The sequence below is a fragment of the Gossypium hirsutum genome, chromosome A05, assembly GCF_007990345.1.
Source record: "Gossypium hirsutum isolate 1008001.06 chromosome A05, Gossypium_hirsutum_v2.1, whole genome shotgun sequence".
Lineage (NCBI taxonomy): Eukaryota > Viridiplantae > Streptophyta > Magnoliopsida > Malvales > Malvaceae > Gossypium > Gossypium hirsutum.
The window spans coordinates 33032682-33051688 of NC_053428.1; the positions used below are offsets into that span (position 1 = coordinate 33032682).

Sequence of the window (19007 nt, forward strand, 5' to 3'; positions counted from 1 at the left end):
GTCCGGGAATCAGATTAACAAGAGGCATACATTCGGAACCTATGGATCACACCAACACCTGATATTTCCCTTATCCCTCACTAGTCAAAGCAAATTCTCCCGAATAAGTGGCAAAACCTTAGTAAGGGCTCTCCACAAAAAAGAGCCTCTAATGCGGGACAGAGTTTCTGGAATTCCAACAACTACCCCGTACTTTGCTTGAAGCACCTATGCCCAGAAAGCTTTAGAATTAGCCACAATTCTAAAACCCAACTTCATAATGAAGAAAGTGTTATGGTCTTGTAACTTTCAAAAACCAAGATCGTCATGCTCCCGAGGCTGACATACATCCTTCTTAACTGACCAAAGCCGCTTTCCTACCATTACTCGATGACCCTCAAACAAACTGGCGCACCATACATTCGATTTTCTCACAAAGACCCTTAGGAATCAGCATTGATTGCATGAAATAGCTAGGAATAGCTAGTAAGACCAATTGCGCCAGGGTGGCCCTATCAGCTAAAGACAACTACCTTGCATCCCATCTCTGCAATTTACTCTGAACTTTATCCACCACAAAACACAAAGAGCTATTGGTTACTCTATCATGAAACAAAGGTACTCCCAAATAGCTCCCAAGATTACACACTACTAAATCCAAGAATATGGCACAAAATATCTCCTAAGAATTCACTTACCCCTTTTAAAAAGCAAACATTCGTTTTATGTCTTTAAAATTTAAAAATGTGACGAAATTTTATTAATACCTAAATACATTAATTTTTAACATCTTAATATGAATTATTTCCTATTTTTAAATATCATATACATATAAATTTTATTAAGCAAATCGCTATATCTATGTCCAGTCTACGTGGCGAACACAGCTCTAAATGCCTGCATTAATTGGTCAACAATCTTAGGCATGGAAAAATTGATCTTATCTCCTTGGTCGAAATTTCATTTCATTCACCCATTACTCCATCATGGAAAATTCTACTTTCGAATGCTAGACATCTAAGATATTGTTCGTTTCATCATCTTCTCTCGTTCCATCTCCGATCTCTATTCATCATCATCAATGGCATCGAGTTCAGGAATTACAGCTATAGGTAATCTTTTAATTAATTTCTTCTTCTTCTTCCTCTTCCATATGTCGAAACAAACTGATCATAAATTCACTTGTAACCATCTGCAGTAATCGCGGTCATCATGATTCTTGTCTTAATGTTCCTTCTCAGTTGTATTAGATGGTATCAAAAGAAAATTGTTCGTCTTCCCCTTCTCCACTTTCCGAAACTAACAGCAACCATGAATCAATTCCTCAACGACATAGAAAAGGAGAAACCAATCCGATTCACCTCTCTCCAGCTAAGGATCGCCACCGATAATTTCTCCACTTTGTTGGGTTCAGGGGGTTTCGGAGCTGTATACAAGGGTGTTCTCAGCAATGAAACCATGGTAGCTGTCAAGGTTCTCCATGGAACCTCGGATAAAAGAATCGAGCAACAATTCATGGCGGAAGTGGGCACAATAGGCAGAGTTCATCATTTTAACTTGGTTCGACTTTATGGCTTCTGCTTTGACAAGAACCTGAGGGCATTAGTTTACGAATACCTGCCAAATGGTTCACTTGACAGGTTTTTATTTACCCAAGAAAAGAAATTAGGATTCGAGAAACTCCATGAAATTGCTGTAGGAACTGCGAAAGGAATTGGTTACTTGCATGAAGAATGTCAACAACGAATCATTCACTATGACATAAAGCCTGAAAACATTCTATTAGATTCAAAATTTTGTCCCAAAGTAGCTGATTTTGGTTTGGCCAAGCTATGCAACAGGGAAAACACTCATATGAGCATGACAGGAGGTCGAGGAACTCCAGGGTATGCAGCACCGGAACTTTGGATGCCATATCCAATAACCCACAAGTGTGATGTTTATAGCTTTGGGATGCTATTGTTTGAGATCATAGGCCGGCGGAGGAACCTTAACGTCCAACTTCCGGAGAGCCAAGAGTGGTTCCCGAGATGGGTGTGGAAGAACATTGAGAGCAATGGTGATATTGGAGAGTTAATGGAAGCCTGCGAGATCGAAGAAGGAAATAGAGAGACCGTGGAGAGAAAGGTGAAGACGGCTTTATGGTGTGTTCAGTATAGAGCTGAACGAAGGCCATTGATGAGCATGGTGGTTAAAATGTTAGATGGAGCAGCCGAAATTCCTCAACCTTCAAATCCGTTCGAGCATTTGCCGGATCACAATTCCACCATTGTTGCTGCAGGTGTTTCGAGTTCAACATGGACGGACGATTCAGAGTCTTCTTCTTCGGTGGTAACAGATCGGTCCAAGTTGGTAGTTGAATCTCCAACTACGAATATGGAAAATTGTGAGATTGAAGTGGTTTGCACTTCTACTTAGGTTTGTTAAGCCTGGATTGCTTTTTTAATTTAAGCATGTTGTACATGTAATAAATAATTTAAAATTTATAACAATATTAATTTTTTTTCAAAATTAAGAGAAATTATAAAAATTCAAAAAATTAGTATATGGATTACCATACAAATTATCATGTTTAAAATTTTAATGTTTTAGTCAGATTTTTATTAAAAAAATTAATTAGACTATTTTTAAAAAGTTATGGTCAAAATCGACTCTTTTTAAAAATTTAAAGATTAAATTTAGATTTTAAAAAAATAAGGATCAAATAACCAAACTTGTTTGGCTAAAAAAAAAAAAAGAAGTGTGCAAATATCTTATTCGGAAGGAGATAGAAGCTCCTAATTAACAAATGCTGAATGTTATTATCATAGGCCTGCCAATGACATCAATTTTCCTTTCAGACAAAAAAAATAATTTTTATTTCAACTATTTATATTTTTTTATAAATTTAAAAATTGTGCTCAGGATGAATATAAATAAATTGCTGTCCATATTAATATAAACTTAGGCATTCTTCTGTCCATTTCAACATCATAATGTCTAATTTAGCGATTGTTACTATATCAGCATAATAACGATTGATGATGGAAACTATTAATTTAATGGATTTAATTTATGAAAATTTTAACATTTGAGAACTTTGAGTTATTTTTAAAAAAAGCTCAATTAATATTTTTTCTTAAAATTCAAGGGCACTTTCAAATTTTAAACTTAAACTTTATAATTTTTAATAAATTTATTTTATTGATAATTACATTGATTTTAGATTAAAATTTGAAATTGATGAGTTCAAATCACCATTAATTTAATAAAATTGTAAACTTTATTTGAATTTAATTATTTTGAAGAAAGAGAAAGACCTATAGCGGGACTAAAATTGCATAAAGATAAAAGTTTAAGTACAAATTTAATTGCAAGCCGTTCAAGGCATCACAGTCAACAAGTGCAGCCAATTAGTAAATCCAGACTTTAACATGGTAGTCAATTCCGTGTGGAGTTCATTACCCACTTATCAATCAAGTCAGAAATTAGTTGTAACTTGTAAAATCCCATTATCTATTTATATATGCTATATCTTAACAATTTAATTAAGTTAGTGTTAAATATTATTCAGTTTTAAAATTATTAAAAATTTAAAAAATAATAAATATTATTTTATTAATTAAAATAAAGATAATAAATATTATTTTATTAGGATGATTAAATTATTAATATACTTAATTAAATTAAATTAAATTATATTATTTGATAATACTTAATTTTTAAAAATTAAATAATAAATTTGTATGTAATAAGATTTGAATTCGTACAATTTGAATCAATGAAATCTTAATTTAACATTAAACAAAAGATTTTTTTCAATTATTTTTAATATTTTAATGCTATATATATATATTTTATTTCATCCATAAATAAATTTATATTATATATTAAACATCTAGGAGTTACAAGCTAATTTAACATCAAGTCAGTTGAATAACGATAAATATATTTTTATTTACATTTATGTTATATGTTAAGGACTTGATTAATTCATTGACCCATTGCTCCATCGCAAAAAATTCCACTTTCGAATGGTAGACATCTAATATATTGTTCATTTCATCATCTTCTCTTGTTACTTCCAATTAATCTCTATTCATCATCATCATCAATGACATCAAGTTCAGAAATTACAGCTATAGGTAATCTTTAAATGAATTTCTTCTTCTTCCTCCATATGTCGAAACAAACTGATCACAAGTTCACTCGTAACCATTTGCAGCAATCGTCGTTGTCGCGATTAATGGTATTTTTTTCGCTATCGCTATACGCAGAAGATGTCAGCATATTAAGAAAAGTGTTCATATTCCCCAGCCTCTGGAACTAACAACCATGGATCAATTCTTCAACGACATGGAAAAGGAGAAACCAATCCGATTCACCTCTCTCCAGCTAAAGGTCGCCACCGATAATTTCTCCACTTTGTTGGGTTCAGGGGGTTTTGGAGCTGTATACAAGGGTGTTTTCAACGATGAAACCATGGTAGCTGTCAAGGTTCTCCATGGAACTTCGGATAAAAGAATCGAGCAACAATTCATGGCGGAAATGGGCACAATCGGCAGAGTTCATCATTTTAACCTAGTTCGACTCTATGGTTTCTGCTTTGACAAGAACCTGAGGGCCTTAGTTTATGAATACCTCCCATATGGTTCACTTGACAGGTTTTTGTTTACCCAAGAAAAGAAATTAGGATTCGAGAAACTCCATGAAATTGCAGTGGGAACAGTGAAAGGGATTGCTTACTTACATGAAGAATGTCAACAACGAATCATTCACTACGACATAAAGCCTGGAAACATTCTCTTAGATTCAAAATTCTGCCCCAAAGTTGCTGATTTTGGTTTGGCCAAGCTCATCAACAGGGAAAACACTCATATACCCATGACCGGAGGTCGAGGAACTCCAGGATATGCGGCACCGGAGCTTTGGATGCCATTTTCAATAACCTATAAGTGTGATGTTTATAGCTTTGGGATGCTATTATTTGAGATAATCGGCCGGCGAAGGAACCTTAACGTCGAAGTCCCGAAGAGCCAAGAGTGGTTCCCGAGATGGGTGTGGATGAACATTGAGAAGAATGGCGACATCGGAGAGTTAATGGGCACATGCGAGATCGATGAGGGAAGTAGAGAGACTGTGGAGAAAATGGTGAAGACGGCTTTATGGTGCGTTCAGTACAGACCTGAACGGAGGCCATTGATGAGCATGGTGGTTAAAATGTTAGATGGAGCAGCCGAAATTCCTCAACCTTCAAATCCGTTCGAGCATTTGCTGGATCACAATTCCACCATTGTTGCTGCAGGTGTTTCGAGTTCAACATGGACGGACGATTCAGAGCCTTCTTCTTCGGTGGTAACAGATCAGTCCAAGTGGTTTGCACTTCTACTTAGGTTTGTTAACTCTGAATTGGTTTTTTAATTTAAGCACAAATAATTTAAAATTTATAACAATATTCATTTTTTTTTCAAAATTAAAAGAAATTATAAAAAAATTACAAAAATTAGCATTAAGTATACGGAGATTGCATGTAGGCTCCCATGTTTAAAAATTTAACGTTTTAGTCGGTATTTTTGTAACCTCCTTAACCCCGTCCACACGTTATGGCCAAATTTTTAAGGTTACATTGGTCACCGGAATAACCCAGTAAAATCGTTCAGTTTCTTAAGTATTAATTTGTCAGATTTAAAAAAAAAAAACTTAGGATAGTTACCAAGAAACGTCCATTTAAAAAGTGAAGCCTTTAATTTTTTTTATGAAATACTGTGTCTCAAGCAATATCAAGCCAATTTTTAGGATTGTTCGACTTTTAACAAAATTGTATACATGCAAATCCCAATTAAAGACAAACTCATGCCACATGCCACAATCCAAAATAACCATTACAATCCCAAAATCAATAATAAAATTTAGTTTAAAAGTACTTTATTTTATAAAAAATTGTCTGAAATTAGTTCCCTCGAATACCGTGTCCAATTCTAATCTCGAGAATTATCTATAAGGAGTAAAACTATGGGTGTGAGCTTTAAATGCTTAGTGTGAGCCTTAAATAGAATAAACAATGTATATACATAAAAACAAACAAGTTACAATAAAACATAAAACCAACAACATTTCTGAGATCACAATAGCACATGGCATCATAAATATACAATATATATATATGTATGTATGCATAGGCATGCTCATAAGAAAACAGTGCATAATTCTTACCCATCCATATGCTACACACTATGAGTTCCCCAAAACTCATCATCCGAACACCAAAATAGTAAGAGTCATATCTCAATGTGGACAAACCATTAATAACAATTTGTAGTTAGATCGCCAATATTTTGTGGATAAATTGCCAGTACTCCACGAAACTCCTTCGTCACCAATCAATCTCAGTCTCCATGCAATGCAACATGTCATATCAATAGTGTAGCAAATCATGCTTATCAGTATCAATTTCAATAACAGTGACATGCTTAACATGCATTCAATTTATCAGTATCGGCGGCATGGTTTTCATGCCTTCAATAATACAATATCAATGGGTAGTATGTCTTTTCATGCAAGCAATAAATAGTGCACTAGGCATGCTTAACATGTAGTCGATAAATAGTAACAATCTGCATGTTACAAGTCAAGTAGTAACAGTACAAATCAACCAATTTCAACAATCATATACAATCGACTTAACCTCTATAGTACTTACACATTTGATTAATCACGTTTTAAGCCCTTGATCATTCGACTAATGCCAATTAGGGTACTTATTGCATTCAGCCAACCCACCTTACCACTTACCATGTTTGGACAACCTCATGGGTGGTATAAGACCATTCGGCCATCACCAAAATAACACACACTACAGCAAAACAGTTTTTAGCGGCGTTTTTAGCGGCGTTTGAATAGAAAACACCACTAAAGGTTGAGCATTAGCGGCGCTTCCCTAAAACGTCGCAATAGATCGAGCATTAGCGATGTTTTAAAGAAAGCGCCGCTAAAAGATTCAGCAGAACGGCGTCGTTTACATTGAGTTTCCACGGAATTAGCGGCGCTTAGGCAAAAACGCCGCAAAAGATCGAGCATTAACAGTGTTTTTAGAAAAGCGCCGCTAAAATATTAAGGTGAACGACGTCGTTTAGATTAAGCTTACGTGGAATTAGCGGCGCTTTCAGGAAAACGCCACTATATGTCGAGTAGTAGTGGCGCTTAGTCGAAAACGCCGCAAAAGTGATGAGAAAGACGACGTCGTTTTGTAGTTGAGCTATACTGGCATTAGCGGCGTTTATTGAAAAATGCCGCAATATATCTCTCTTTAGCGGCGTTTTCCTCTAAAATGCTGCAAATATGTTTAAGATTGACCAAAAATGTTAGCGTTTTTATATATGCGTGTTAGTGGCATTTTGGGTTATAAATGCCGCAATTATGTCAAAATTTTAAATTTTTAATATATATTTTTTTATCAAAATAGAACAAATAACTTATAAGTACGTTATGATGTATTTTAATTTTTTTTTATATTTTAATCAAAATACAACAAATATTTTTAAAATTTTATTATATTTTTAACGATATCATTAATCATTTTATAATTATAACATTATGCTAGAGAAAATAATGATATGAATTTTATCATAATATATTTTAAACTAATATTAGATATAAAATTATTTTGGTAATTATATTAGAAGGGCAAATTTTATTTAAATCAATCTCGACTAGACCCAAATAATATTGAAATTAGACCGCTTAAAACTCAATTTTAAAAAAAAACTAAAACACTATATTATTTGCCTATTTTATGGTTTAAGGTGTATAATTTAGGGTTAAAGGTTTAAGATTTACTATTTAAAGGTTTATGGATTATGGGTTTAGGGATTATGTTTATGGCTTATGGTTTAAGGGTTGTGGTTTAAGGGTTATGGGCTAGTGGTTAGGGGTTTATGGGTTATGGGTTAATGGTTTAGGGGTTAAGGCTTAGGGGTTATTATTTTGTGGTTTAGGATTTAGGGGATATAGTTTAGGGTACTTTAGTAGGGGATATAGTTTAATGGTTTAAGGTTTAGAGTAATGATTAATTAGTGTTATTATTTTATGGTTTAAGGATCAGGAGATATAGTTTAGGGTTATGATTAATTTATACATTTTGTGGTTAAGGCTTAGGGGTATTGTTTTGCGGTTTATGGTTAGGGGATATAGTTTAGGGTTTAAGGGATATAGTTTAGAGTTTAAGGTTATAGGGATATAGTTTAATGGTTTAAGGTTTAGAGTTTTGATTAATTAGTGTAAATAATATAAGTATTTTGATTAATTAATAATATTATAAAAATATAAAGACTAAATGATATTAAAAATTACCGGCGTTTTATAGAAAAACGCCATAAATATCCATGGACAGTAAAACGCCGTCGTTTGAAACTTTGTTATTAGTGGCGCTTTTAGTAAAAACGCCACAAAAGGTATGAATTACCGGCGTTTTCCAAAAACGCCACAAAGTTCTGTCAATTGAAACGTCGTCGTTTTCATCTTTTTTTAGTAGTGAATCCTATAAAACGCCACAAGTATCTGTCAAGAGACAACAGACGACGTCGTTTTGTGTCTTGTTATTAGTGGCACTTTATTTCAAACGCTGCAAATAGTTGGAATTATCGGCGTTTTTGAAGGAAACGCCACAAATATCTTTTAGGGGATTGTCAGAAAACGTCTGTCGTTTTTTATTCTTTTTATTAGTGGCGGTTTTCTAAAACGCTGCAGAAAACTTGTATTAGTGGCGCTTGCTGAAAGCACCGCAAAGTTTTACTATTTTTTAACTTAAACGGCGTCGTTTTTGTGAGGCCCAAATTTGCTTTACTCTCTGCCAAAGTGGATTTCCCCGATTTCCCCCCAATTTCCCCCAACTTCTTCTCCCCCAAATTTTTTACCCTAGTTTCCCAACATCCAATCTTCTCTTCTCAGATTTAGAAGGAAACTCTTCGCCTCTTCTCTCCTCCGATGCATCTTCTCTCCTCCGCCGCCGCTAGAAATTTGGTTTGTAGAGGTATTTTACTCTTAAAAGCTACGAAGTTATTAAGTTTGATTTCATTTTATGATTTAGATTGCATTTTATTTTGTTAGTCTTAGAATTGCTTATGGAAAGAAGATGCAAACCAAATGACTTTATATATTCTGTTCACGAAAACAAGAAGTTTGAAAAATGTAGAAAAGAAAATATGAGGTCTAAAAACCAAATAAAAAAAACCAGTATGAACCTTTTGATTAAAACCCAAAGCTTTGATCCGCCGGATAATGATACGGCCACCATAGTTTGGAATCTGAACTGAATTGAAATGCGTGTGTTTATGTGAGATTATTAAAAATGGAAAGTCGAAGAAAAACTGGGCTGGCTCTTAGAGGGGAGTAAACGTATTGTTAAAGCTAATAGAAGCCTTTTAGTTCACATTAACGAATTAAAGGCGCCTTAATATTAAACCTCTTCACAAACTTCCAAAGTCTGTATGGTGTTTGAATTCAGAATTGTAATGTTATTATGTCATGAAATTGAATTGCTAAATTAAAAAAGTTGGTATTAAACCTCTACTTAGCTGATAAATAGAAACAATTTCAAGAATCTTTGTAAATCATTTCAAAAATAAGCTTTTTATTGGGTTGTCATATGTTTTTTATTTTTCAGAACTGGCCGATTAGCTTCTGATAGTGGGGGAGTGAATAGTTTCAATTCATCTTTTAATTTTACTTGGGACAAAGATGCCAACATTTATCACTTTATAAAAATTTAATGCTATTTCGCGATTACTTTAAAAAAATTTCGATTCATTGATCACTCCAATTGTTTTCGTGGATGATAAATAACTTTAAATTAAGTTTAATTAAAAATAATTAATTTTATGATTATTATAATTTATATATACTTTATATATTATAAAGTTATATTATTTATATGAATCTTTAAAATTGTATATTTTTATATTTAGAAAATTCGAATAATAAATTTTAATGGCTGCTTTTTCAATTTTTTCCGCTAATTACAAGTAAATTTTGGCAGCCCTCTGCATCGCCTTCAGTAGCCCTCTGCATCGCTGTTGGTAGCCCTCTGCTACATCTCCATCGGCAACCCACTGCTGCTACTCCATTTTCTGCCATCCGCTTTTCTGTTATCTGCCATACTGTGAGTTCTTTTTTCTAAAAAGTCAGTGAATAAATGTTGGCTGATTTTATTTTTTTTGAAATTAAAGTTGTTGCAATGCATGGTTAATTGGAAGGTTGAAGCTGTCCAAAGAAGGACATGTTTCTTATGATTACCGAATGTTAATGCTTGTTTAATTGGAGTGTAAATGCTATCCAAAAGAGGGTTGGTTACTTATGTTTTATCGTATTTAATTGCTTCTGCAAATATGCTAAATTCACTATCCAAATGTGAATTCAATATCTATATGCAGGTCTTGTATGATTAAGTGTGTGATAATTATTAATTAGGGTAAGTTGTCGACACAATATACATTAATCTATTCTATTATCTTGGTGGAGCTATTGATCAATTAATGAATTGATATGGTTTATTCAAAATAGGGCTTCATAATGAATTTGTAGTACCAAATCCTTGAATAATCTATAGTTAATTTTGTGTTTGGAACTCCAATTTTTTTTTTTTTTGTAATTTAGTCTACTCACTACAATGAAGTTAACTATTGCTGTTTATAATCATTTATTTTGTTAGTTTCTATTTGTTTCTCAAGTGAATGTTAGCTATGGATTAAACTTTTGAACTTTTCTGATTACAATCTTTACAATAACATACATCATCCAAGCAAATTGGTTGTGGAAGTGGATTTCCATTGTTTCAAACATAAAATCGAGCCCAAGTGGGAAGACCCTGTTTGTGCTAACTGAGGCAAGTGGACTGCAAATTTCCAAGTTGTTGAAATTATTAAGGTATGTTTTAGTTCAAAATTCTAATCAATAATATTTTATGATGATGATTTTAGAAAAATTAATCTTTTGGGGCTTCGATTTTGTATAGATTTAATTGTTGGTTTTCTTTTTGTAAAAAATTTTGGATCATTTTACTTACTTTACATTTGTCATCTAGTTTACTCCTTATGTTTTCTATTATAATCTGGCATCCAATTTGCCATGTTTTTTTATTAAATTATTTTGGTCCTTCAGAAATCAAAGACAATATAGCAGCCATACGCTAAGTAAATATAATGTTGACTAAAATAGAACCAAATTCATAAATTGTAGTGGGATTTGGATTAAAAAAATTTTAATTAAAAAATTAGAAATTAATGATTATACATTAGATGATTGAGATGACATTGTACAGACCTTATCTTGATTTAATTCCGTAGCTTATGTTTCTATTAAAATAACAATAATGGCCGACTTTTTCTCTAACCTTATTTTAAATATTTTATTTAATTTTTAAATTACCTAATTAAATTAAATTGTATTTAAAGTTTTATTTTTAATATGTTATTTTATTTTATTTTAATCAAGAAAAATATTTTGTCTACTTTTATTTTATTTTTAAATTACCTAATTAAATTAAATTGTATTTAAAGTTTTATTTTAAATATTTTATTTGATTTTAATTTAATCACGGAAAATATTTTCTCTACTTCTATTTTATTTTAAAATTACATAATTAAATTAAATTGTTTTTAAAGTTTTATTTTAAATATTTTATTTGATTTTAATTTAATCACGGAAAATATTTTGTCTACTTTTATTTTATTTTTAAATTACCTAATTAAATTAAATTGTATTTAAAGTTTTATTTTAAATATTTTATTTGATTTAATTTAATCACTAAAAATATTTTGTCTACTTTTATTTTATTTTTTAAATTACCTAATTAAATTAAATTGTATTTAAAGTTTTATTTCGAATATGTTATTTTATTTTATTTTAATCACGAAAAATATTGTCTACTTTTATTTTATTTTTAATCTAATAACCAAATCTTCACTTCCCTTGTGTTTTCCCATCAACACAATCACAATCCCATCAACATAAATATATATCATATCTTACATAATTTACATAAGATAAACAACTTACATAATTTAGATAACTTACATAATACATAAATATATATCATATCTTTACTTACATAACTTAATTATACTTATAAATAAACAACTTACCCATGTAATTTATTGTAAACTTTAGATTTCAAGAACTACGAAATGGATAGAAGTTGGATGAAATTGTCAAGGGTAAGCAACGCCTATCGAAATGGAGTACAAACTTTTCTAAATTTTGCATTTCAAAATGCAAGCCAAGAGAATATGATTCTTTACCCGTGTAAGAAGTGTGGCAATATCAATTGGCATTATCATGAAATTGTATATGAACATCTAATTGTTGATGGCTTTATTCGGGGGTATAAAAAATGGATTTTCCATGGAGAGTGTACATCTAGTGGAACTTCTTCAACGATTAATCCGGCTTATCCTGATACTGCTTACCATGAGTATGTTAGACAGGATGACATGGAAGGTATGTTGCGGGATGCATTTAATATGCACAGTCATGGTGAGCAATCGTTTCCACCTGACTTTATTGCATCCGACGATTTTAATATTGGTGGAATTTTTTTTGGCGAAACGGGAACAAGTGCACCTGATGAGGAGCCAAATGAAGAAGCAGCGAAGTTCTACAATTTACTTAACGAAATGAACGAAGAACTTTATGAGGGATCAAAATATTCAAAATTTTCCTTCTGTATTCGTCTATTTCACTTAAAATGTTTGGGAGGGTGGACCGGAAACTCTTTTACAATGCTGCTAGAGTTTCTAAGAGAGAGGTTTCCGTTTGTAAAAATCCCCCAGACTTGTCAAAATATGAAAAGACTAATAAAAGATTTAGACCTTGGGTACGATAAAATTCATAGTTGCCCAAATGACTGCATGTTGTACTGGGGTGATCAAAAAAACCAACAGTCTTGTCATGTTTGTGGTAAGTCTCGTTGGATGAATATTAATACAGAAGATGTGAATGCGGATGAAGGTGGGGCACAGTTAAGAAAGAAGCCAGTCAAGGTTTTGCGATATTTTCCCCTGATACCAAAGCTTCAAAGGCTTTTCATGTCGTCAAAGACAACCGAATCTATGAGGTGGCATAATGATCAACAGACCGATGATGGATTATTAAAACATCCTGCGGATTTTTTAGCTTGGAAATCATTTGACAGTAAATTTCCAAGCTTTGCAAACAATTCTCGGAATGTTAAGCTTAGGCTAGCAACTAACAATTTTAATCCATTTAAAATCATGAGTACTTCATACAGTACTTGGCCTGTAGTGTTTGTTCCTTACAATTTGCCTCCATGGATTTGTATGAAGCAATCTTCGTTTATTTTATCAATGATTATCCCTGGATAGAAAGGTCCCGAAAATGATATTGACATCTATTTGCAGCCACTTATTGAAGAGTTAAAACAGTTATGGTCAGGTGTTGAGACTTATGATGTATTGAGAAAGGAGAACTTTAATTTACGTGTAGCTTTGTTGTGGACAATTAATGATTTCCCAGCTTATGCTAATTTATCGGGTTGGAGTACTAAAGGACACTATGCTTGTCCTTGTTGTGCTGCGCAAACTTGTTCGAAGTGGTTATACAATGGGAAGAAGTTTTCTTACATGGGCCATCGTCGGTGGTTAGATGGAAATCATAAATTTAGATTTCATCAGATGACTCTATTTGACAGTACTGAAGAGTACAAAGGAGCTCCTGAGCAGACTGTTGGATCTGAAATCTTATTTATGTTAAAAGATATCAATTTTAGTTACGGGAAGATGAATCAACCACCTAACACGGAAACAAAGAGAAGATTGAGGGAGGAATCTAATGATGAATCTGACGAAGAGGATGATCCTAATGAGGCGGACTTGTGGAAAAAAAGGAGTATTTTTTTTAGTTACCTTATTGGGAGCATAACATTTTACGCCACAATCTTGATGTCATGCATATTGAGAAGAATGTCTGCAAGAACATAATTGGGACAATTTTGAATGTCGATGGAAAATCAAAAGACAATCTTCAGAGTCGACTTGATTTAGTTGACATGAGAATTCGGCGTGATCTTATCCTCAAGTACTTCCGAATGGGAAATATCGGTTGTCGCCTTCTATTTTTTCAATGTCAAAGAAAGAGAAATAGGTGTTTTGCATGGTGTTGAAGGATATAAAGGTCCTAGATGCGTATGCGTCAAATATATCTCGATGTGTGAGTCTTAAAGATCGAAGATTATATTCATTAAAATCACATGATTACCACATCTTGATGCAAGATTTACTCCCAGTTGCTTTACGGTGTTGCATGTCAAAAAATGTGACGTCCTGTATAATTGAACTATCCAATATAACGAAAGCTATTTGTGACAAAGTTTTGGATGTTGAAGAACTTGAGAAAGTACAGGATCGAGCCACTTTGACTTTATGCAATTTGGAGAATATCTTTCCACCTTCCTTCTTTACTATTATGGTGCACTTGGTAATCCATCTCCCTCACGAAGCAATACTTGGTGGACTGGTTTTTTATCGATGGATGTATCCTATAAAAAGGTGCTAATTTATTTGTCAAGTATTTATTCATTCGCCTCTATACATTTAGTTACAACTTTTGATAAATATTGTATATCATTTTTAGGTTCCTAAGCAAATTGAAATCTTATTGTCGCAATAAGCGTTATCCAGAAGGATCAATTGCTGAAGGCTACTTGGTAGAGGAGTGTATGACCTTCTGTTCTAGATATTTAGAAGATGTTGAAACACGATTGAATAGACCAAATAGAAATGCTGGGCTCAATGATCATAACTTGGCCGAAACTTATTTATTCTAAAGTTATGGAGAACCAATCGGCAAAGTTGAAATTGCAAAATTAGATGATATATCGTGGATACAAGCACATCGATATGTACTTTTTCACCACGATTCAGTTGAACCGATACGCAAGTAAGTTATAAAATTTCCTCACATATTCGTCGTTTTCATTTGTTTATCTTCTAACCAATTAAACTTGTTTTTAACATAGTGAGTACAAACAAATTTTGAGATCTCGTCCACGCTCTCGAAGATTACAACAATGAGAGATTAATAAGTTATTCACAGAATCTTTTCATGAATGGTTAAGCCAAACGGTATGTAACTGAAGTTAATAAGTTACATATAATCGCGAAATTTAGTTAATCAAATAAGAATGTTTTTACATAATACATTTATAATTACTCAATTTACTTTCGATTCAATAGGTTTGAAGTGGGAGGAACGTCAATGACGAAATTAAATGGCTTTCCCAAGGTCCAAACAGAGTAATAAAAAAATATAGTGCCTTCCTCATCAATGGATACAGATTTCATACAAAATATCGCGAGAGAATGAGGAGAACTCAAAATTATGGAATTGTTGTTAATTCTTCAATTACAAGTTATGTTAGTGCTAGGGACAGTAATCCGGTTGAGGGTAATGTGGAGTATTACGGACTTCTTACCGACATTATTAAATTGGATTATTATGGCAGATGGAAAGTTGTCTTATTTCGATGTATTGGGCTGATGTTAATACTGCTCGCGAAATTATAAATTTCAATTTGGTTTTACAATGGTTAATTTCTCTCGATTGATTCACACTAGACAACAATTGATGGACGGGCCATATGTATTTTCTTCTCAAGTGAAACAAGTTTTTTATTCAAAAGATCCAACTGGTGAGGGTTGGTATGTTGTACTCCGAAACACCCCTAGAGACTTGTTTGACGTTGGTAATGGAAGTAGAAATGACATCGTCGAAAGATCAGAAACATTACCTTTTCCAGAACAAAACTTAGATGAAAATATCCCTAGTACTAGTACACAACATCAATGGGTTCGACATGATGTGGATGAAGATATTTACGAATAATGATGTAGTAAGATTTTACAATTTTTTAATTATATGTAATATTATAATTTTAATCTTGGTAATATTATATTATTTAACTATTTTATATGTACTATTATTGTTGTAATTTGTTACTAAAATTTCAACTATTTTATGTGTATTGCAGGAAAAATGCGTAGAAGAAGATTACGAGATTTAAGTATTGTCCAGAATACTCCAAATTCAGAAGAAGCAAATAGTGAACAGCAGACAGTTATTGGATCTTCAAATGTGCCGGAGACACTTGACGAGCCTGCAGAATTTCAAAGTAATGTTAAGTTCATTTTACATGTGTTGAATTTTATTATTGATTTATTTGTCAATTTTAATATAATAATATATCGTTTTTCAGCTGAAAGTGGTGGGACGAGCAATGGTCGAGGACGTACGCTGCTTAAAGATTTATACGACTTAAATCCTGTCGAGGGTGTCAAAGTAAGTAGAAACAGTTATGGTCAGCCTGTTGGATTTGAAGCTCGACTTTTAGCAGGCTATTTAGGCATTATATCACGAAATGCCAATATGTTGCCCATCAACTACGAATCATGGCATCACATGCCTGATAGCAACAAAAATCAAGCTCTGGATAATATTAAGGTAACAAAACGTGAATGTAATTTATAGTACTTTGGTTTAAGTTTCATTTATATTTACATTCTAAACTTGTGTTTTTTTAGGAGAGATTTACTTTAGAGGTCTCCGATGACTATATCAAGAAGGCATTGGGTAAAAAATGGAGAGACCATAAAAGTAGTTTGAAAAAACTATATTTTAAGAAAGACATAAGCCTCGAGAAAAAATTGAGAAATGCCCCGCTGGGAATGCTGAGGTACCAATGGGAAGATGCGGTTAGATTCTGAAATTCAAAGAAATGTGAGGTATTACGTATTTCCAAACTCTTATATATAGTGTTTACTATATATGTATAATAATTTCATTATGTAGGACCGTGAGCAAGTTGGAACAAGTAGCAGACAAAAATAAAAATTCACGCACACGGCAGGGTCGAGAAGTTTTACTTCTGTAGCTGAGGCCGAGGTATTATAAATTTATTAATTCTTTCAAATATTAATGACTTTCTACTATTAAATAATATTTTTACTATTTTATTGTAGGAGATCTCGCCTGGTCAAAAAGTTGTACGCCTTCAGCTTTTTGAGATTACGCATAAGAAGAAAGATGGATCTCCTATGACATCCGAAACTGGAGAAATTATGGTATATTTACTCAATAAAATTTGATTTATTATAAATATTTTTAATGTTTAATTAATTATGGTTTAATTCGTCATTACTAGTTTTAAATAATGTTAAGTTTATGTTCCATTCCTTTTTATTATATATTTTGTTTCTAACTCTTTAATTGATTTTTAGGAGAAACTAAAGGAAAAGAAGTTGGAGTATGAAGCGATGGCTTCAACTGATAGTTCTGTTAATCTTGAAAATATTGATAATAGAATTATCAATGAAGTTTTAGGTCCTGAAAGGTACGGTCGGGTTCGATTTCAAGGATCTGGTGTTACCCCGACCCAATATTTTGGATCCGGCTCCCAACAATACATGCCTTCTGGGAGTCAAGCTCAAGCTGAAGTTCAAAGGTTAAAAGACTAGATAGCTCAGATGCAAGCGAACACGGTTGAGCAAATTGCTGAGGTTCAAAGAAAATATGAAGAACTCCAGCAACAACTTAGAGTGGAGGCAGCAGAGAGGGAGGCAGCGGTAGCAGCGAGGGAGGCAGCGGCAGTAACGAGGGAGGCAGAGCAGAGCAAAAAGTATGATGAGCTTCAGCTGCAACTTCAGCGAATGATGCAGATGTTTCAACAGTCGCAAAAGCCGCCATCTTAGACATTAGTTTTCTCCTTGTAAGAATGTTTTTAACATTGTCACATTTAACATTTTGTAAGAATATTACTTAATTTATTAATTATATCATAGATCTCTCGTTGAATTTGAAGTATCATTTAGATTTAATGTTTTGGATTATATTTTTTATGCTATATTTGCTATTTTTGATTGGATTTCATGTTATATTTGCTGTTTTTGGTTGGATTTAATGCAGGAAGGGTTGAATATTGGTGAAAAATGCACATTTCAAATCTGCCAAAATTAGCAACGCTTCCCCAACAAACGCCGCCAATAGCCATGACTTTTAGCGGTGCTTTTATCACAAACGCTGCTAAAAGTCTTGATCTTTTGTGACTTTTTTTCAGATAAACGCTGCAAAATTTGGTGGCGTCTCCTATAGCGGCATTTTTTGCAGCGCTTGGGAGAACGCCGCTAATAGTTTTTGCAAAGCTTAAAAGCGCCGCTAAAGGCTAAAAAAATGCCGCTAAAAGTATGTTTTCTTGTAGTGACATACACCACTCGACGGACACTCAGCAATAGCACCCATGCTTACATCAAACACCAAACACATAAAGTTAAGACCCACACCTAAATAACGCAACCTGAAGCACCTAACTTAAATTTGCAGCTCTTAAGACTCAAATCTGATTAGATCTCAATTAGATTTATACACAACATAAACATAACACAGTAAAAAAAATCAGCCTTTAACACCCTTACAAGTTTGACCATAATAGGAAGAAATAGTGACCATTTAGATCTGATTTCCAGGATCTCTACTTACACTATTATGACTTAAGATGGAGTTATGAATAACTTCTGATGTCACTGAATATCCGAGCGATTTGGATCTGAACCTTCATTAAAATAAACACATAAAATAAGCATATGTTAGGATCAACTAGAACAGTTTGTGAGATCCGAATACACATCAAAAAAAGAATGATTCCTACACTCTATTGTGCAACCGAAAAAAAAGACAGATATTCAAAAAAACTTACACTTGTATGATCCAAAATGGAAGAATCAGTGGAGATATAAGTAGCCCAAAATGACAATTCGGTAGAAGCCAAAAAGAAATAAAGAAGAAGAAAATAGATGAGAGCAAAGAGCAAAGGTACGGCAGCAACAGATAAAGAAGAAAAGAAAATATGAAGAGAAAGAAGACGGGCGGCAAGAGTCAGTCTATAACGACACAAGAGGAGAGGAGGGCGACACAAGAGGAAGAAAATCAAAAGAGAGAAAAAATAAGTTTTTAGGGGAGGGACGACAATGTGAAAGAAAGAATGAAAA

General features: G+C 33.0%; 2 protein-coding genes and 1 long non-coding RNA gene across 5 annotated transcripts; all 3 read left to right on the plus strand.

The window, feature by feature from the left end:
- Positions 1-663: 663 nt before the first annotated feature.
- Positions 664-2490, plus strand: LOC107904445 (G-type lectin S-receptor-like serine/threonine-protein kinase At5g24080). The gene is made up of 2 exons (XM_016830833.2): positions 664-1091; positions 1178-2490. Exons 1-2 carry the CDS (start codon positions 1061-1063, stop codon positions 2395-2397), a joined length of 1251 nt encoding a protein of 416 aa, XP_016686322.2. The 5' UTR covers positions 664-1060; the 3' UTR covers positions 2398-2490.
- Positions 2491-3981: 1491 nt separating this feature from the next.
- Positions 3982-16057, plus strand: LOC107904444 (G-type lectin S-receptor-like serine/threonine-protein kinase At2g19130). 3 transcript variants are annotated; one of them, XR_005926504.1, is made up of 4 exons: positions 3982-4103; positions 4184-5351; positions 9992-10878; positions 15998-16057. XR_005926504.1 is itself a non-coding variant. In XM_041112243.1 (3 exons), exons 1-3 carry the CDS (start codon positions 4073-4075, stop codon positions 10011-10013), a joined length of 1221 nt encoding a protein of 406 aa, XP_040968177.1. In that variant the 5' UTR covers positions 3982-4072; the 3' UTR covers positions 10014-11157. The 3 variants fall into 3 exon arrangements, 1 of the variants encoding a protein (XP_040968177.1); XM_041112243.1 differs by lacking the exon at positions 15998-16057 and having other exon boundaries at positions 9992-11157; XR_001686232.2 differs by lacking the exons at positions 3982-4103; positions 4184-5351; positions 15998-16057 and adding an exon at positions 8810-8986 and having other exon boundaries at positions 9992-11157.
- A 532-nt stretch (positions 16058-16589) lies between these two features.
- On the plus strand, positions 16590-17826 carry LOC107903199 (uncharacterized). The gene is made up of 4 exons (XR_001685725.2): positions 16590-16748; positions 16816-16908; positions 16986-17087; positions 17244-17826. It is a non-coding gene; the product is annotated as an uncharacterized lncRNA (long non-coding RNA).
- The last annotated feature ends 1181 nt before the right edge of the window (positions 17827-19007 follow it).

Bases quoted from the DNA above. Each gene is read 5' to 3' on its own strand.
- LOC107904444 (XM_041112243.1), top strand. From the start codon at position 4,073: ATGACATCAAGTTCAGAAATTACAGCTATAG. The intron at 4,104-4,183 runs GTAATCTTTAAA...AACCATTTGCAG, and splicing joins TTCAGAAATTACAGCTATAG to CAATCGTCGTTGTCGCGATT. The intron at 5,352-9,991 runs GTTTGTTAACTC...AAATTTTGGCAG, and splicing joins TGGTTTGCACTTCTACTTAG to CCCTCTGCATCGCCTTCAGT.
- LOC107904445 (XM_016830833.2), top strand. From the start codon at position 1,061: ATGGCATCGAGTTCAGGAATTACAGCTATAG. The intron at 1,092-1,177 runs GTAATCTTTTAA...AACCATCTGCAG, and splicing joins TTCAGGAATTACAGCTATAG to TAATCGCGGTCATCATGATT.